This window comes from Oncorhynchus keta, chromosome 16 (genome assembly GCF_023373465.1).
Source record: "Oncorhynchus keta strain PuntledgeMale-10-30-2019 chromosome 16, Oket_V2, whole genome shotgun sequence".
NCBI lineage: Eukaryota > Metazoa > Chordata > Actinopteri > Salmoniformes > Salmonidae > Oncorhynchus > Oncorhynchus keta.
This window is the reverse complement of record NC_068436.1, coordinates 8520049-8541016: the sequence shown is the minus strand read 5'-3', so window position 1 is coordinate 8541016 and position 20968 is coordinate 8520049. Positions and strand designations below refer to the sequence as shown.

At 42.4% G+C, this 20968-nt stretch overlaps 1 protein-coding gene and 1 long non-coding RNA gene across 3 annotated transcripts; one reads left to right on the top strand and one right to left on the bottom strand.

Moving 5' to 3' along the window:
- Positions 1-1798: 1798 nt before the first annotated feature.
- LOC127908094 (uncharacterized) lies at positions 1799-6111 on the top strand. 2 transcript variants are annotated; one of them, XR_008066175.1, is made up of 3 exons: positions 1799-2234; positions 5612-5798; positions 6029-6111. It is a non-coding gene; the product is annotated as an uncharacterized LOC127908094 (long non-coding RNA). The 2 variants fall into 2 exon arrangements; XR_008066176.1 differs by lacking the exon at positions 1799-2234 and adding an exon at positions 2251-2372.
- LOC118395481 (uncharacterized) lies at positions 2717-18801 on the bottom strand. Its single transcript, XM_052465127.1, has 7 exons — positions 18308-18801; positions 14365-14495; positions 11611-11787; positions 6371-6535; positions 6010-6121; positions 5659-5786; positions 2717-4994 (listed from the first exon to the last, which is right to left on the bottom strand). The coding sequence occupies exons 1-7, from the start codon at positions 18573-18575 to the stop codon at positions 4053-4055; spliced, it is 1923 nt and encodes a 640-aa protein (XP_052321087.1). The 5' UTR covers positions 18576-18801; the 3' UTR covers positions 2717-4052.
- Between the last annotated feature and the right edge of the window lie 2167 nt (positions 18802-20968).

The window sequence follows — 20968 nt, the reverse complement described above, 5'->3', positions numbered from 1 at the left end:
GAGTCCTATATCGACATAACCTGAAAGGTCGCCCAGCAAGGAAGAAGACACTCCTCCAAAACCGCCATAAAAAAGCCAGACTAGGTTTGCAACTGCACTCGGGGACAAAGATTGTACTTTTTGGAGAAATGTCCTCTGGTCTGATGAAACAAAAATAGAACTGTTTGGCCATAATGATCATCGTTATGTTTGGAGGAAAAAGGGGGAGGCTTGCAAGCCAAAGAACACCATCCCAACTGTGAAGCATGGGGATGGAAGCATCATGCTGTGAGGGTGCTTTGCTGCAGGAGGGACTGGTGCACTTCACAAAATAGATGGCATCATGAGGGAAGGAAAATTACGTGGATATATTGAAGCAACATCTCAAGGCATCAGTCCCGAAGTTAAAGCTTGGTCGCACATGGGTTTTCCAAATGGACAATGACCCCAAGCATACTTCCAAAGTTGTGGCAAAATGGCTTAAGGACAACAAAGTTAAGGTATTGGAGTGGCCATCACAAAGCCCTGACCTCAATCCTATAGAAAAACTGTGGGCAGAACTGAAAAGGCTTGTGTGAGCAAAGAGGCCTACAAACCTGACTAAGTTACATAAGCTCTGTCATAAGGAATCGGACAAAATTCACCAAACTTATTGTGGGAAGCTTGTGGAAGGCTACCAGAAACATTTGACCCAAGTTAAACTATTTAAAGGCAATGCTACCAAATATTGATCGACTGTATGTAAACTTCTGACCCACTGGGAATGTGATGAAATAAATCTGAATGCACAGAGATACCATGACGAGATCGTGAGGTCCATTGTCGTGCCATTCATCTGCTGCCATCACCTCATATTTCAGCATGATAATGCACGGCCCCATGTCGCAAGGATCTGTACACAATTCCTGGAAGCTGGAAATGTCAGTTTTTGCATGGCCTGCATATTCACCAGACATGTCACCCATTGAGCATGTTTGTGATGCTCTGGATCGATGTGTACGGCAGCGTGTTCCAGTTCGCTTTTTTATCTCTTTTAAAATAATAGTTTTTAAATATTGTTGCATTTAAACTTTAGATCACCTGTTAATGTGATGAACAAGATAAAACATGTTTGCAATGGGAAGTAGGCCTAATAGCAGATTTGTTCATTTCATTTTGGAAATGAAATGGTTGTACTTCTGTATTGTTATGATTTCATGGCACCTACTGGAGTGAATGGGTTGCTTATTCTTTTAACATTAGGGACTGTACGTTATTTATAAATTAGATTTACCTGGAAAAAATCGGACCTCAAATGAAAATGGATGGCCCTCCCTTCAGTAAAATATATTTTTACCCGACCCACCCTGAATGCCTGAAAAAAAAACAAGTGACTCTCCCCTATACCCAAAATAATAATTAAAATATGAAGTGGGTAGCAGAGAGCATGCCTACCGTTTACCAGGGATTCACACCGGTAACGGGATCCCAGAACTGTCCCGGCACCACTCTTCACATTTCCAGAAAAAATACCTGGGAAATTACTAAATGTTTGTTTATACAAGCCAGAATGTGAAATAAAATTATATTTACAGTTACTTTAATTGTACATGCTTTTGGTCATTTTGGTAGCTGGAGGTGGAGATTATACACAGGAAAGTGTTGTTTACCCGACAATTTGCAATTACGGTAGGTTCTATCGCTTGACGCATTGCACAATATGTAAGCAATAGCCGAATGTCGTCAACCGGAGCACCCTTCCTCTCAATAAACTGGAAGTGTTTGCTGTTCGGTCTATAGGGTCGGTTAGGGTCACCCATATTGTGCAAGTGTTTGTCAGGTGTGAATTGCATCAGTATTGAAAATAAAAACTGAAAATACAAACCGATATAAAGACCAGCGTACTGAATGTCGAGTTGATAATACTGCAATGACCTGACTATATCATAAAGGAACAATTGTCCAGACAGAGGATTGAGTTTACGAATTGGCGGTTTCTTAAACCAACTTTACACAGGCTACTGTTTGGCCGCAGCCCACGCCAAATAAATGAAAGATAACCCACAAGCCAATCGTGACCTTCTCTTGTGAAGCCCAGACGTAAGAGAGAGAACAAAGGCTAAACCTGGTCTTAACTTCCAATGCTCCATCCCCCTGCCCAACCTCCCTCCACGCCACTCCGCCAGGATGCCCCGCATCAGAACATTCCAGGCATTCCCGTGATGGGCAGATAGCAGGTTGATTGGCATGTCGGACTCCGCGAACACTGGGTACTGGTAAGTACTACACAACCACCTACTAGCCTAACACATAACACACAGCTGTCTGTGCGGGTCGCTCCAATACTAATACTTCCCTGTGGATATTTTGAATCAGATTACCTCCGACATATGGACAAACTCAGCGGACAACAGGTAAAGTAAATTGAAATGAAGTCTGTACAACATTCCGCCTTGTAATGGGACTGTTCAGGAATGCTGAGCCTACATGTTAGGGACCAGTGCGTAAGTATTTCACTCTTGGGTTCTAAAAGAGGTAACCACACTACTAACCTTATGCCTGACTCTAACCTTAAAGACCAAAAAGTACATTTTTGTTTTCATGAACTTCCACGATATAGGCAATCTTTACTTTGTGGCTGTGGAATATAGTGGAAACCCTTTCGAAGCTCAGCGCAGTCAGTAATTGACCTAAAAATGACTGGCTCGATCCCATCTGTGGCAAAGACAGAAACCTAGAGGTTAAGAAGGAAGCCAAGGAGACTTAGGCCATTTTAATTCTAAATTATAAACAAGCAAATCAAAATCAACACATCAAAAGGACAACATGAATTCTAATTTATTAACAGATTTGATCACCTAATTATAGCACATAAAGGAACAGGTACCACCTGACTATATCAAATAATGTTTTTGGCGGGGGTGTTATAGCCTGAGTACCAGTCTCTTTAACTAACATTCCACTCCTGCCATTTTCAAAAATGAACATTCTATCATGAGCTGGAGGTTAACAGATGAGTGAATCCTGATTAGATAACCCTCACAGCTTTCCTCCAATCACAAATATTATCTAAATATTGGAACTGTCGCTTTTTACCCCCACAGAACATGCTGGTATCCGGTTGCTAAGCAATCATTCTCTGTTTGTCCAGAAGTAACCAGTCTGCTAAATTGTTAGCTCAAATCTAAACTCTCAAACTAAATACATACTGTAATTCCAGCCACAAAGCCTATTGCATAGCGAACAGCAACATTTTAGATTTTGACGTTATATTTATATTTGAGGCTCCACATGTCGTGGGAAATATTAAGGTTATTTACAACAACCAATGAGCAACTCCGCTGTAAATCCAGCTGCATATTATTGAACGTTGAGATTGCAGAAAGGCCAATCTCAAATATGAAAACTCTACATTGATCTGGAGGTTAATAACAGAGGAGTTGATCCTGATTTGTTGAAACGTCAGAAAGGCCAGTCTCTTTGGCAATGACATGGAGTGGAAAGTTAGCTAAAAAGACTGGAACACAGACAAGGCGTGTTATAAAAACGAGGGACATTATATTTGTTATGAATAGAATTTAGGCAAAACTAAATTCAGAGGGTGAATATAGGGTGTGTTCGTACGTAAACTCAGAGCATTGGCAAATTGTCCGTTCCTCAATTCTGCTCGCACACTGGGACACTTTGATCCGTGCGTCTGACTTCACAACGGCAGTGGCTGAAGTTACTTCCAGAAACAAATAAGAGAACACCTCACTCTGACCATTTTATTTGCAATAGCAGAGCTGATTAGGCTGTTTTCATGTTATCTGGAGCTTTGGTGACTGTAACTGTGCTGCTGGCAACAATTTAATGACGTTTTTTTTAAATGTTTACTGACACCAGTCATTAAATCGGAGTAGATAGCCAGAGTGAGTTTACGTACGAACTGATAGTGTTACACTTCAATTACAGCGTTATTTACTATGTCAACACACCAAACAACTATGTATGGTGTGAGCTTACCCAGGACACTTCACATGATAACTGGAAGATTTCAGCTAAAGAATAGGTCCCAGACATCCCCTATATAGCCTACATCTCAAGCCACACTGCTATGATTTCTCCCCATTGTGGACACTCCTATGTCTGATGAGGTTACTAAGGAAGGAAAACCTCTTGTAACACAGCTTACACATGAAGGGCCTCTCCTTGGTGTGAACAGTCTGGTGCTGCTTCACATAGTTCACCTTAGCAAAACGCTTCCCACACGTGGGACAGGCATACGGCTTGTCAGCGTCTGTCCTAACACTCGGCCTACCACATTGTGACCCAATGACACCAGAGGAGGTAGAAGCAGGAGCCACCACCCCCGGGTGGTTGGTCTTTGAGCTCCTACCTTGACCTCTAGTCATTGTTTGGGTGTTGTTGGGATTGTGTGCTGTGTTATAGGCTAGGTACCTCTTGTGATGAACACCCATTCTGACCCTGTCTGTATTGGTGGGGTAACCATGAGGTAACTGAGGAAGGCTAGACCCAGATCCAGGCTTTCTATGAACCCAGTCACCAGGCATTAGACAAGACCCTGAAGGAGAAGACACACTTGCTGATAGACTACCACCAGGGGAATCTCCCACCAGTCTCTGTGAAGGCTGAAGCCCAGGGTGACCTGCTCTGTTCATCATGGATACTGTGGTGTTTGTATCATAGGAACAGGAGGGTCTATCTCTATCAGCCCCAGGCCCTGCTTCATCCCTGCACTGAGACTGTGAAGAGAAGGGTCTGGCCTGCAGACTTGATTCCTGACTGGAGTCTCTGTCTCTCTGATGACCACCAGGACTGAGGTTGTTCAGTCCACCTGTCCACTGGTTGTGTTCGGTGTGGTGGTGGAGTCTCGGTCCTTCGTGGTTCGGTCCTGGTCCTGACTTGGGAAGGAAGAGAAACGGCTCCTGATCCAGGGTTCTGATCCGTGGCCAGGGTTTGTGACCAGGTGCTTCAGAGGTCCAGTCTCTCCCGTCAGCAACACCTGATATCAGCAGGTCTTCATGGACTGCAGACTGTAAACACAAATTGTACAGAAGAACATAAAGGTTTATATAAGAAGCTCTTTGCTGTACACAGAAAAACATGACATGAAATGATTAAATGTTAAGCACAGTCTAGCCATCTAACACTGTGATTCAAGTACCTAACAATATGGAGCCATTTGATTTTATTATAAATAAATAATGTGTGTTGATTCAAGAATGAAGTATAATGTTTTGGTTCCACAGAACAAAAGGAGAAACTAAAGGCGTTCCCTTTCCTACTGTCATTTATCAATGGTCTTGTGAAGCCATTTAGTGTTGAGGCACTGGCATTGTCTGAGGTCTGGTTTAACATAAGGAGAGTGTGAGGAGGATGAAGGCCAGGAAGTGTCTGATGTCACAGGGTCCATGTTCCAGTTGATAGATCCTATAGAAGGCAGGCTGAAGGCAGAACCTGTTAGGTGGTTAACCTGAGGTGCCATCAGTGTCTCTGAATCACAACTATAGGAGCAAGATGGAGCATCGCTAGCAGAGTCTGTGTCTGTTCTCTCCCCCTGCATACAGACACACCTAAAATCGACACCTCACCCAGTCTGTTGTCAGTTTGGTTGTTGTTTTATGTTCAACTGTCTGTTTCTGGTTTACAGTGTTGTTTCCCAGCCCAGAGTTGAGGACGCTGTCCCTTCCCACTGACCTCCACTAGGTCTCCTCTGGTCCTGGCCTGCTCAGTGATGTCATCCCCCGGGCCCTTGGCTGCACCAGTCTGGGTCTGGGAATCCAAGATGGTCACCCAGTCTCTTCTGTTAGCTTCCAGCCAACCACCTGCAGGAAGAGGTTTCAAAATAGACTTTACATATGTTTTTTTTGTTGTCAATTACCTGGTCAAGTACACACATTATAATGTGTGTTTTTGTATGTAAACATAAGCTGTATTGATAAAAACATTTGAATGAAGAAAATTAAGAAAAAAAACAATAGCCAGGTGCATCACTATTCCCATTGAATATCTATTACTGTATGTAGGCTACATGTATTTCTCTTTTACCTTGCTCCCCCATCTTTAGTCCACTCAGCAGGTTAATGCTCTCTGGTCCATCTTCTATGGTCTCCTCTTTGACCAGCAGCAGATCAAGCTTCCCATCCTCCATGTCTACTGACTGTAAGAGATACAGAGTGAGAGGATATTGGATCAAGAAATCTGATAGGAGCATCCTGCTGTGGAGCATCTTCTGATTGGACAATGAAGGATTGCTATAAATACTATCCAAACATGTTAGTTGATTTGATTAGTTGACACTAATACTTGGATGATTCAAAGGCATGATACCACAGCTCTCCTCTGAGACACTTTGTGGATACAGGCCCTGACTGAATACCATTCAGACAGTAATTTACAGTTGGCTCACCTCAGTGAGACTGTGTGTGGTCCTGTACTGCTCAGCTGGCTCCTCTGTGGGTTCAGGAGGAGGTGTAGTCTGGTTGTCCTCCATGACCATGGTCCCCTCGGGGTTCCCCAGACCCTCCTCACACCCCTCCTCCTTCACCAGCAGCACCTCTGGACCCTCCTCCTCCTGGAAGAGACAGGTGATACAGATTAGACATACACTCCCTCAGGTACGTACACACAGATAATAAACACACTTTCAAAATGGAGTGTTTACCCATCCCCACTACGTTTGAGTCCTATACTGTAGTTACAGAATTACTTCATTGTTGTTAAACCCATCATGGTGGATAAATATAAATAAATATAATGCTGTGGGTTAAAATAAGTCAGCAGACATCAGACAAACCTTACCAAACTATTTTTCTGTGTACAGTAGGTGTTTGTTAGTGTGTGGGAATGTGTAGGTATATTTTCTAAGTGTTTATTGGTTATAAAGTGCTGTTAGTGTATGCAGCATAGGGTGTGTTCAGTCGTTTACTAAAGGGAGTTTCAATGAAAAGTCCCATTTTGTGTTTATTAACCCTTTTACACGGCCTACAGAGCCTCCAGAAAGTAGTCATTTTCCACAATTTGTTGTATTACAGCCTGAATGCAAAATGTATCAAATTTAGATTTTTTTTTGTCACTGGCCTACATACAAATACCCCATAATGTCAAAGTGGAATTATGTTTTTAGAAATTCTTACAAAATTAATAAAGAATGAAAAGCTGAAATGTCTTGAGTAAATAAATATTTAACCACTTTGTTATGGCAAGCCTAAATAAGTTAATGAGTTCACATTTGCTTAATTAACAAGTCACATAAGTTGCATAGACTCTGTATGTAAACATGATTTTTGAACTCTCAGTACCCCACAGGTTTTCCAATGACTCGCAAAGAAGGGCACCTATTGGTAGATAGGTAAAAAAAGAAGGGGAAAAAAGCAGACATTGAATATCCTTTTGAACATGGCGAATTTATTAAATTACACTTTGGATGGTGTATAAATAGACCCAGTCACTCCAAAGATACAGGCGTCCTTCCTAACTCAGTTGCCGGGGAGGAAGGAATCCTCTCGGGATTTCACCATGAGACCAATGGTGCCTTTAAAAACAGTTGGAGTTTAATGGCTGTGATAGGAGAAAACTGAGGATGGATGAACAACATTGTAGTTACTCCACAGTACTAACCTAATTGACAGAGTGAAAAGAAGGAAGTCTGCAAAGAAAAACAAATATTCCAAAACATTCATGCTGTTTGCAACAAGGCAGTAAAGTAATACTGCAAAAAAATGTGTCAAAGCAATTTGCTTTTTGTCCTGAATACAAAGTGTTATGTTTGGGGCAAATCCTGTACAACACATTACCAAGTACCACTCTATATTTTCAAGCATAGTGGTGGCTGCATCATGTTGTGGGTATGCTTGCCATCACTAAGGACTGTGGAGCTTAGCACAGGCAAGTGCCTAGTTTCCACCAGATACTGGGAGATTAATTCACCTTTCAACAGAACAACAACCTAAAGCATAATGCCAAATCTACACTGGAGTTCCTTACCAAAAAGACAGTGAATGTTCCCGAGTGCCTGAGTTACAGTTTTGTAAATCTACTTGAAAATCTATGTCGAAGCCTGAAAATGCATGTCTAGCAAAGATCAACAACCAATTTGACAGAGCTTCAAAAATAAAATGGGAAAATGTTGCACGATCCAGTTGTTGAAAGCTCTTAGAAAATGACCCAGAAAGACTCAAAGCTGCAATCACTGCAATCACTTGCTTCCACAAAGTATTGACTCAAGGGTGTGAATACATATGTAAATGAGTTATGTTTGTATTTCATTTAATACATTTGCTAACATTTTGGAAAACATGTTTTCACTTTGTCATTATGGGGTATTGTGTGTAGATGGGTAAGAAAAAAAAAGATTTTTTGAATTCAAGCTGTAACAACAAATGTGGAATAAGTCAAGGGGTATGAATACTTTCTGAAGGCACTGTATAATGATAGGGCTACATTTAAATGTTTCTTACAGAAGAAATATGACATGAATAAGCATGGTAGCAATTGAAAGGGAACAGTTTTGAGATTATGGAAACTGTTGTGTCCAAAGTAGAGGACACAACAGTTCACCTAAAACAATACTGAATCGCAACATTACACTGTTGATTTGATGTGCATTTTACATTTACTGAACTTTTCACCGCATTTGTTGATAACGAAATCAATAAATACTCTTGATTCATTCAGTAACATGACAAGAATATTCCTGGAAAAGGTGGGGTAGGTGCAACGTAAGGCAGAAAAATGACAAGGGTTTGCGTGAGAGGACTAACTGGTGTCTCCAAGTGGCAATACACCTCTCCAAAGTGTGCACAGTTCCTAAGTCATTTCAATGCATTTGTATGACTCAAAGAACAGTCTCTCCAACTACAAGGTGATTTTTTTTGTTGCTCCTAGCTGTGCCGTTGAGAAACTGCTGCAAGCACACTTGTTGTCGCAATCCAAAACCGGACCATTTTAAAATGGCAATCTGGACGAGGTGGGCATCATTTGAAAGCTTGTTCTATTGCCAACAGCTAAATTATAAAATACGACATTACAGTGTTAGGCTTTCACAAGACAATTCAGAGAAACAGATGGTCATTTTGGTGAGCATAGAAAGGAGTCATGAGTGCATTCAGGCGTGTGTTCTGTGGCTAATTAGACTCATTATGTTCAGAACAGGTTCTGACACCATGTCATCTTGTAACTGAACATCAAACGTAGGGATCATAAACATTGACACTGTAAACAGTGTACAAGACATGAGGAAAGCCTCCCTACTGTTGAGTTGCAACCCCTTTTGCCCTCAGAACAGCCTCAATTCGTCTGTGCATGGACTCTGCAAGGTGTCAAGCGTTCCACAGGGATGCTGGCCCATGTTGACTCCAATGCTCCCCACAGTTGTGTCAAGTTGGTTGGATCTCCTTTGGGTGGTGGACCATTCTTGATACACAAGGGAAACTGTTGAGCACGAAAAACCCAGCAGCGTTGCAGTTCTTGACACACTCAAATGGGTGCGCCGGGCACCTACCATACACTGTGTATTTAAATATTTTGTCTTGCCTATTCACCTTCTGAATGACACACAAACATAATCCAAGTCTCAAGGCTTTTCAAATCCTTCTTTAACCTCCTTCATCTACACTGATTGAAGTCGATTTAACAATAAGGAATCAAAGCTTTCACCTGGTCGGTCTGTCATTGACAGTGTTCCTAATGTTTTCACACTGTGTATATGACATGAGTTTTATCATATGGAAATGTGAAGTGCACATTTTGACTTATGAGTGTTTGGTTTGCTTTTATGAAGTCAAAGCTGTATTTATTATAATCCTTAACATCTCATCTTTCAAAATACATAGAGTCCTCTTAAATTTTCAGCATTTCCTTCATTCAGACAACAACAAAAAGTTGCACAATTAGTGGGAGGGATGGGTGCAACTTGTCACGTGTTGTGCTCAAGTTCAGAACAGCTGTCAGTCAAAACCCATACAGAGCCTGAGCACTGACGTCATTTATTGCATGTTACTGTACAGACACTGTCGTTACAATTTAGGTGCTTATCAGTGCCCAAATCTGCCACTTTCAACCCGTATGTATACAGGTACATAAACGAGTGTTAAATACACCATATGAAAACCACACACACATCTCAACAAAGAAAAATCTACATGAATTCTCATTAAAAGTGTCGTGGGACAAAATGGTAGTAGTTGAATGGAAGTAATGAAACATCATATATCCTACACAGTACAAACACTACATGTAACAGACTTTTAAGGCTTATTTATATATGCCTTAGAAATCACACAATGTTTGGATGCAATATTCTACGAAGGAATATTCAACAGTAAAATCTGTTAGTCTTGTCATTCCAAATGGATCTGTGGATATGTTCTGTTGACAACAATAACAATTCAGCTTTGTCTTTCATGCAGGTTTTTGAACTAAATGTCAGAAGCTACAGTATCAAGTAGAAATGGTTACGGTCTTTGTCTGGGTTGATACAACTAGGCACCACACCTGATCACCTAATTGATCAGTGATTGCCTAAATTCAACACACCTGGGCTTCCAGGTCAGTTAAATCAAAAAATGAAGTGCCTATAGCCCTCCAGGACCAGGGTTGCCTACCCCTGTTCTATGTTATAGAGTGGAATGTTTTTTCTGCTGGTGTACCCTGAGGTAGCTACGCAAACAGCCTTTCGTCCATGTGGATCTTCAGGTGCATCTTCAGCTGGTCCTGGCGGGAGAACCTCTTCTCACACTGGGGGCACCGAAAGGGTTTCTCCCCTGTGTGGACCCTCTGGTGCCTCTTCAGGTCACCAGCCTGGGCAAAGCGCATGTGACACTGGGTACATTTGAAGGGTTTCTCCCCTGTGTGGACCCTCTGGTGCCTCTTCAGGGTGCCAGCTTGGGCAAAGCGCATGTGACACTGGGTACAGATGAAAGGTTTCTCACCTGTGTGGACCCTCTGATGTATCTCCGACTTCTGGGTGCAGCTGAAGCCTTTGTTACAGAACTTGTAGAGGAACCGTTTATCTTTAATACTGCCTGATATTGCTCCCCCTCCCGGAGCCTGGGCTCTAGCCCTGTCATTTGAGTTTAATATCTGATCGAAACGGACACGGTTGTTTGAATCCAAAGGCCCCATCGATGTGGACACTGGGTCATGACCGCTGAATGCGTGTAAAGGGGAGTGGGTCGCAACATTTGGATTTGTCTCTAAACTTTCCCTGTTTTCTAAGAAATCTCTGCCCTGTGAGTGTCCGTCTCCTATGTGACTATCTGCATTCCATGTGGGAGGAGCGTCGCCCTCCACTTTCACAGTCACTTTATCTACGACCAGACCCTTTACGCACCCTTCAGAGTATACACTACTAGTGTACTGGTTCCAGTCCTCTCTAGACAGATCAGTGTGTGTCTCTAAACCCAAGGGCACGTTGCCAGGGTCCATCCCTGTAGCGTAAGAACAAGACGGATCATTGCCAGTCTCTAACACGTCACCTAAGTGGTTACCGTAAAGTAAATACTCTGACCCGGGAGCAGGACAGCCCAATGGCCCCAGTCTCTCTGGGTCTGATCTGTGGTCAGATCCTGTGTGCAAAAGCCTTTGTGTTACAGTTAAAGTCTCCATGTCTGTCTCTGACTTGAGGACGGCGTTCAGCGTTCCACTGACCTCCGTGATGCTGCGTCGCGTCCTGGGCTGCGCTGGGGCGGTGGTTGAGTCCTCCGTGGCTATAGGGGATGCTACTCCAGCCGCTGTTCCAGTCTGGATGTCTCTGCTGTGTTGTAGCTCCTTTCCTTCGGACCTCTCCTGCTTGACCCCAGGACCTACAGCCTCTGCATCTGCAGACTTGACACAAGAAGGCTGCGTTTAGACAGCAGCCCAATTCTGATATTTGTTTCCCCTTTAATTGGTCTTTTGACCAATGAGATCAGCTAGGAAAAAGATCTGATGTGATTGGCCAAAAGACAACAATGACAATGTCGTAGGGATGTCTAACAAGCTCCCTTATGGGTCGTTCCATTTGATTTCAATTACTTTTTGACCGCACTACGGTTGAGTTTGATATCATTTAAAAGCTTTACAAACAGGGTTGTCTATTTTTTTGATATCTTGAAAAATGTAAATGTTTTCCTTTAACACCAAATATCTAAAAAAAAGTCAACTTTTCTTGCATACGTTGTAGCTTAGACTATTTTACATAATCTAAGATGTTTGTGTTGTGCCTGTCATCAGTTGAGGCACAGCATGCTCTTGAAAACAGGGTGGAGGATGTCATGTTTTCTGACTGATAAATGTACTAAAATGGAAATACAATTTCAACTTTCTATTGGTACCAAAAAGATGGTTGACGGTCCATAACAATTGGACCGTCAACCATAACAAGAGAATGTTGACTTGAATGGGAATATAAGATGTTTTATATTATACTGTGAATCATCCATAGGAAACCTATTGAAATCATAGAAATATAGATGACAGAATAGATATTCTTACTTAAGTTGACATTAAACTGTGAATCGACCGGCGGATATCTTTGTGGTAGTAACTGGATGTTTAAATGCCCACACCAGTAGAAAAGCTTTTTAGAGCTGAAAGATGATGGCCACAGCTTACCCATGATTTTGCACAACGATTTAAGTCAATAAGTCATCGTTTTAGTTTTAATTTGGGCTTGTAGTGACATCTGAGCTGCCCACTTTGTGCAAATCCGTGTGAATGCGGTGTGTTTTCCTATGATATGACATACAAATGCTTTTCAAACTACATTTCATTTCAGGGCTGGTTTTAATTGAATGTTACCACCCACCAGCATGGCATTGTTCCTTAATCAGAAACAGCTGCAAGATTATTCAAATTGATTATTTGCCACTGAGATGAGACAAACAGCCTTGTGTCTGTATTAAATATACATATATCTGAACATTTTATAAATGGTATAATTGCGTGATATGATAGCATTATGCCAACCCGTCGCCGCAAAATGAATGGTTATGACCACTAATATGATGGGCCTAAAATGAACACCCAGGCGGGTGGTCAGGGCTCAACAGTGCGAGCTTTTCACTTGCGTTTGTGAATAAAAACGGTAAAGTATGATCACAGTTATAGTAAAATAAATGCTGCAGTAGCTGTTTTCAAATTACTTCCGCTGTTTTGTTTCATAGCTGGTACATTAAAATTGCACAAAGTCAAAGAACTACAAATGCCATATAGCCTATTCCGCCTCGTCCTTCCTGTCTGGAAGCTGTGCCCACGTTTAGAGCTGAGTGAAATTTACATTTTTAGAAAAGCTGTAGACAAAAGTCAACTGAAATGAGACTTTGTCCTTGTGTTTCTTGGCTATTTAAATTATTTTGTTCACAAGCTAGTTTGTCAATGAACAAAGTCATTGTAGCCTATACTTTCACTTCCCATGAGAACCATGAGCACGAGCTGACTTGGCTTTGCTATAGCAGCAGCCGAAGCATACCAGCAGCCTACCTAGCTACCAAAGGTTGCAAAGTGTCCATAACAATGTAGAAAAACGCATAACAGCTTATCGTTCAATAGTTATTCATATTACCAGAGTTTCATCTTATTATTTCTAACTATTTCTATAGCGGATTTGAGGCCACAATTTATGGAAGATGACAAAACTTTGGCGATGACAAAGTCAAAGATAGGCCAGTGGTTTCTATCTGTGGCAATGTTTTCCCTAATTCAGCTCCAGAACCAGACACAGAGCCAGCTGGCTAATATTTTGAATATGGTGTAGTAAGAAAATAAAAAACAGCATTAACAAATAACATTAGCTAGCTAGATAAGTTTAGCATGCTAGGTAGCTACACTAACAGTGCCCTATTTGTCAGTGCCCCAGCCTGTCATTTTAATGAAGTAGCCGTTGTAATTTTTCAGAGGTGGAACTTAAATGTGCATTTCCTCTTTAGGACAGGAAATTACATCAAAATAGTGATAGCAACTTCTAATTAAAATGTCAATGGTGTACCAGCTAAATTGCAGTGGTCTGAATGGATAGGTCAATTCTATTAATTATATTTCTAGAATTCAAATGACACCCGCCATGTTTTCAGGAGTATGCTGTGTCTCAACTGATGGCGGGCACAACACAAACACAGCCAATTATGTAAATTAGGGTCTAAGTTGAATTACCACCCTGCATGTAAGCTTTAAAATTATATCATACTCAACTGTCATTTTTCCCCCAGTAGTAAAGACATGGATGTCCCATGGTATGGTGGGGTATGCAAAATGGGTCAACTTTGGGTCAACTATCTCCTGAATGTGTATGGAAAGTGCTGTTCAAATCAAAAAGGGGTGCAGTCAGAAAGTGATTGAAATCAAATGGAACGATTTCAGAAGAAAAATCAGGACACATTTGATTTCCAAAGTAACTAATTGTTAATGCAACACTATTCCACTAACCTCTATCACAATAATGTGCTGGGTTGAGGTTCCACTCCCCTCATCAACAGTGATTGGTTGGTCATCTCTCCATGTATTGTGTCCCGCTGGCTTCGCCAAGCCCCTGTGGCCTCCAGTGAGATGTCCTTCACCTGAGACAATGATTGAGGGAAAAGTGGTTGTTAGGTTAGCTACTCTCAATGCTCAACAGTATATTGTACACTAATGACAGTATACATTTGGCAAGGATGTAAGGTAACACTTCTAAAAACTTCATACCGTATTGATTATGTTCCATGCATCATATTATTTTAAAAGTATGACAATAGGAAATGTGGTTAGAATACGGTCTTTGTGGAATAAGAATTGTCTTAATTGACCTGCCTAGTAAAATAAAACAAATTGTGCAAGATAGCTAAGTAATCAGGGTAAGTATTGCACACTATCCAAACATTAACCATAGACTTAGATAGATAGACGTCCCATTATGGGTCAGTGAGAGCATGGGCAACACCATTGTAGTACAGACTGAGATATGTTCCCGGATTCATCCAATAGCATTGAGGAGATTACCAATAAGTGCATAGATGACGTCGTCCCCAAAGTGACCATATGAACGTATCCAAACCAAAACCAATGGATTTCCAGCAATAGCAGCACTGGGCTCAAGTTAGAGCTAAAGTATCTATATCCACAGTAAAACGAGATAACCTGAAAGGCCGCTCAGCACGGAAGAGGCCGCTGCTCCAAAACCGTCATAAAATGTCAGACTACGGTTTGCAACTGCACATGGGGACAAAGATGGTACTTTTTTCTTATTAAACAAAAATATAACTGTTTGGCTATATTGACCATTGTTATGTTTGGAGGAAAAGGGGGAGGGTTGCAAGCAAAAGAACACCATCCCAACCGTGAAGCATGGGGGTGGCAGCATGTTGTGGGGGTGCTTTGCTGCAGGAGGGACTGGTGCACTCACAAAATAGATGGCATCATGAGGTAAGAAAATTGTGTGGATATATTGAAGTAGCATCTCAAGACATCAGTTAGGAAATTAAAGCTTGGTCGCAAATGGGTCTTCCAAATGGACAATGACCCCAAGAATACTCCAAAGTTGTGGCAAAATGGCTTGAGGAAGCTTGTGAAAGGCTACCCAGAACATTTGACCCAAGTTAAACAATTTAAAGGCAATGCTACCAAATACTAATTGAATGTATGTAAACTTCTGACCCCCTGGGAATGTGATGAAAGAAATAAAAGCTGAAATCGCTCTACTATTATTCTGACATTTCACATTCTTAAAATAAAGTGGTGATCCTAACTGGCATAATACAGGGCATTTTTACTGGGATTAAATGTCAGGAATTGTGAAACTGAGTATTTGGCTAAGGTGTATGAACTTCCAACTTTGAGGGAAAAGAGGTGGTTAGGTTAGCTACTGTCAATGCTATATTGTACCCTGTGTGACACGGTCTAGAATTGGCAAGGATGTAAAGTAACACTTCTCATAACTTCTTGACATACTATTTATAGGTCATTTGATTATGTGCAAGGCATCAAATTGAGAATGCAGAAAATCTGGTTAGAATTTTCTATTGTGTCTTCAGACTGCTAAACAGGAATCACTAACTCAGAGAGGCTGCTGCCTACATTGAGACCCAATCACTGGCCACTTTAATAAATGGATCACTAGTCACTTTATACACTCTAAATAATGCCACTTGAATAATGTTTACATATCTTACATTACTCATATCACATGTATATACTGTATTTTATACCATCTATTGCACCTTGCCTTTGCTGCTCATCCATATATCCCTCTATTTCTGAAACTATCCGCCGCCATTGTCGCAACCCCTATTACCAGCCTGTTCAACCTCTCTTTCATATCGTCTGAGATCCCCAAGGATTGGAAAGCTGCCGCAGTCATCCCCCTCTTCAAAGGGGGAGACACCCTGGACCCAAACTGTTACAGACCTATATCCATTCTGCCCTGCATATCTAAGGTCTTCGAAAGCCAAGTCAACAAACAGGTCACTGACCATCTCGAATCCCACCGTACCTTCTCCGCTGTGCAATCTGGTTTCCGAGCCGGTCACGGGTGCACCTCAGCCACACTCAAGGTACTAAACCATATCATAACCGCCATCGATAAAAGACAGTACTGTGCAGCCGTCTTCATCGACCTTGCCAAGGCTTTTGACTCTGTCAATCACCATATTCTTATCGGCAGACTCAGTAGCCTCGGTTTTTCGGATGACTGCCTTGCCTGGTTCACCAATTACTTTGCAGACAGAGTTCAGTGTGTCAAATCGGAGGGCATGCTGTCCGGTCCTCTGGCAGGCTCTATGGGGGTGCCACAAGGTTCAATTCTCGGGCCGACTCTTTTCTCTGTATATATCAATGATGCTGCTCTTGCTGCGGGCGATTCCCTGATCCACCTCTACGCAGACGACACCATTCTATATACTTTCGGCCCGTCATTGGACACTGTGCTATCTAACCTCCAAACGAGCTTCAATGCCATACAACACTCCTTCCGTGGCCTCCAACTGCTCTTAAATGCTAGTAAAACCAAATGCATGCTTTTCAACCGATCGCTGCCTGCACCCGCATGCCCTACTAGCATCACCACCCTGGATGGTTCCGACCTTGAATATGTGGACATCTATAAGTACCTAGGTGTCTGGCTAGACTGCAAACTCTCCTTCCAGACCCATATCAAACATCTCCAATCGAAAATCAAATCAAGAGTCGGCTTTCTATTCCGCAACAAAGCCTCCTTCACTCACGCTGCCAAGCTTACCCTAGTAAAACTGACTATCCTACCGTTCCTCGACTTCGGCGATGTCATCTACAAAATTGCTTCCAACACTCGACTCAGCAAACTGGATGCAGTTTATCACAGTGCCATCCGTTTTGTCACTAAAGCACCTTATTACCACCCACCACTGCGACTTGTATGCTCTAGTCGGCTGGCCCTTGCTACATATTCGTCACCAGACCCACTGGCTCCAGGTCATCTACAAGGCCATGCTAGGTAAAGCTCCGCCTTATCTCAGTTCACTGGTCACGATGCCAACACCCATCTGTAGCACACGCTCCAGCAGGTGTATCTCACTGATCATCCCTAAAGCCAACACCTCATTCGGCCGCCTTTCGTTCCAGTACTCTGCTGCCTGTGACTGGAACGAATTGCAAAAATCGCTGAAGTTGGAGACTTTTATCTCCCTCACCAACTTCAAACATCAGCTATCTGAGCAGCTAACCGATCGCTGCAGCTGTACATAGTCTATTGGTAAATAGCCCACCCATTTTCACCTACCTCATCCCCACAGTTTTTATTTATTTACTTTTCTGCTCTTTTGCACACCAATATCTCTACCTGTACATGATCATCTGATCATTTATCACTCCAGTGTTAATCTGCAAAATTGTAATTATTCACCTACCTCCTCATGCCCTTTGCACACATTGTATATAGACTCCCCTTTTTTTCTACTGTGTTATTGACTTGTTAATTGTTTAGTCCATGTGTAACTCTGTGTTGTCTGTTCACACTGCTATGCTTTATCATGGCCAGGTCGAAGTTGCAAATGAGAACTTGTTCTCAACTAGCCTACCTGGTTAAATAAAGGTGAAATAAATTTAAATGTGTATTAGGTAGTTGTTGGAGAATTGTTAGGTTACTTGTTAGATATTACTGCACTGTCGGAACTAGAAGCACAAGCATTTCGCTACACTCGCATTAACATCTGCTAACCATGTGTGTGACAAATAAAAATTGCTTTGTGCAACATATCGAAGTTGCATATTATCCAACAAATGACCAAGACCCAATTCTGGTTAACCATAATGTGGTTAATAAAACAGTTAACCATAATGTGGTTAACGCATCTAAAGTCACGCGCGCAAAGGAGGATGGGGACACGGTCCCGCAGCCTCAGCGTTCTGCTAAATGTACCTTTTGCCATTCCTCTGTATCGGTCGAGGATCTTGACACTACTGGGACGACTGGCGAGGACGCGCTCTGCGCGCTCCCGTGCAATCTTCAGTTCCAGTAGCTGTAGTTTCCTCCGCATTGCCCTGTTTTCTTTCTGGCTTTGAGACATTTCCAAACGGATCACTGCATAGTCGTCGTCTACGAGTTTACAAATCTCCGCCACGGCTGCATTCGCTAGAACCTCCATGATGGAGGCTATTTGAGTGTGATAAACCATACAGTTAGCCATTGTTAGCTCCTTGCTAGCGTTAACTAGATAACATATATTAAGTCCTGTCTCCAACGTGAATTAAACACCACCTAGGGGTATGTATGTTATGCCGTGCAGTTAAATTGGTAATATTTTGAGTTACATGGTGTTGATGAATGTCTAAATAACAAAAATAAAAACGCTGAAGTGGAACTTGTACTCCGTCACTGTTCACTTCCGTTTACATTGAAGAGAAAGGATCTCATTGGCGTGGGTCATAGCTCAAAGGGTGTGGTTAAATGAAACGGGTATGATGGCAGCGCGCTGTTCTTTGAAATGCGGTACTGTTTTATTAAGTTAGCTACACATTCAGGGCTTTATTTTCGGCTGGCGCAAACACAGCGTTTTGACCAAAACCGGCTCCAAAAGATTGGCTGCTTAGTGGCCAAAGGGGTGAACCTATCAAAATAAGTACATCCATTTTTACATACCGTTAGTCAAATATCACATCACTAAGTGTAGCCGAAGTGAAATGGCTAGCTAGTTAGCGGTGATGCGCGCTAATAGCGTTTCAATCGGTGACGTCACTTGCTCTGAGACCGTGAAGTAGTCGTCCCCCTTGGGTAAACGATGCTTCGAGGGTGGCTGGTTCGAGCCCAGGTTATACTGTTACATAAGGAATTAACATGGTCCACACACACCAACAGTGGTGTTGACAATACAACGCCTCTTCCCCCTCAGGGACCTGAATAGATTTGGCAGATTCTCAAAGTTCTACAGCTGCACCAGTGAAAGCAACTTAACCGCCAGCAACTAATTGGTATCCGACTGCAAGGCCATGACACATGTTTTATCTGGTTCAAGTCCGGCTGGGCCACTCAAGGACATCGAGACTTGTTCCGAACCACTCCTGCGTTGTGTGTGGCTAAGTAAAGACGTGTTCCGAGGCCTCTCCACTAAGGGCAAATATTTGGGGCGGCAGGGTTGCCTAGTGGTTAGAGTGTTGGACTAGTAACCGAAAGGTTGCAAGTTGAAATCCCTGAGCTGACAAGGTACAAATCTGTCGTTCTGCCCCTGAACAGGCAGTTAACCCACTGTTCCTAGGCCATCATTGAAAATAAGAATTTGTTCTTAACTGACTTGCCTAGTTAAATAAAAAATGTATGTATCAAAACGAGAACAAGTTTTGCACTCCTACTGACTCTAGCAACATTCAGGTGACATTGTTGGATACGTCTGGACCCGGGAAAACAAAACGATAAACAAGACACGATGAACACTAGCAACATGATGGCGGATGTTATGGAGATGCTAGTCACCATCCGTGCAGAAATGGCTACACTACGCTTTGATTTCATGACTGAACTTCGTTCCTCTGTGTCAAGTCTACGAGCAGAAATTATGACAGAAGTCCAGTCAACAACAAATAACTTTTGCGACACAAAAAATAAAGGATATGGAAATGTCGTTGACCGACAGATAAACAGCTTACCGAATTGGAATCCAAAAATGACGAGCTTACCCCCGAGAACGTGAAGTTAAAAGGTTAGTCTAGATGAACAGGAAAACCTTTTCCGAAGACGGAACATACACAGAAATCACAGAAGGGCCTGAAGGGCGCAATCCTACTGACTTTATGGCCATTTTCCTGCAAGACGTCCTCGGTGGAGAGACGTTTGACCGGCCCCCAGTCATCGACAGGGCGCATCACCCTCTAGCGGTAAAACCACAGCCCGGTTGCCCTTCCAGAGCAATGCGGGTCCGCCTACATTACTTCCAGACCAAAGAGAAAATTATTCGGACCTCCTGCGAAAGAGGACAACTGAACTACAATGGCAAGCGGATCCATATATTCCCAGATTACTCTGCAGATCTGGGAAGACGCAGAGCTGCATACAAAGATGTGAAAGCCCACCTTCACAAGGCAGGAGTCAGATTTGTCCTGATACACCCAGATAAACTGAGGATTACTTTCCAGGGGGGCAAGCCACACATTGAAGATGCCCCAGTCTACGCTCACCTTCTACCGGGACAATATCCACTCTACGGCAGCACAGAACCCAGAGGCGTAAAAGGTTGCTAGTTGTGTTATTAGGGTGCACCCATGGTCAGTGTATAGACATGGACGTGAGTAACTTATTTTCCCTAGCAAAAATAATGCACCACATATAGATGGCTGAATACCTCGGGACGGAACCTACCCGTCTACCATGCCATGTTATTCAAAGTCATTGTTAAGTGTTATGGTGTAATATAACGAAGCTTTTCATTTATAGAACTAGTGAGGTTCTTTTTCATTTTTTTTTAAATGAAGGAATAAGCCAAATCCCAATGACGTTCCTGTTAATTTGCTCATTTAGTCGGGCCTCAAGGTAGGCAAAGGGGCGTATTTACTAGGCTATATTCATTTACTTTAGGCCTGCAATTTTGTA

Coding starts and splice junctions, on each gene's coding strand:
- LOC118395481 (XM_052465127.1), bottom strand. CDS start 18,575: ATGGCTAACTGTATGGTTTATCACACTCAAATAGCCTCCATCATGGAG. Junction 14,496..18,307: donor ATACAGAGGAATGGCAAAAG/GTACATTTAGCA, acceptor TCATTGTCTCAG/GTGAAGGACATCTCACTGGA. Junction 5,787..6,009: donor ACTAAAGATGGGGGAGCAAG/GTAAAAGAGAAA, acceptor CTCTTCCTGCAG/GTGGTTGGCTGGAAGCTAAC.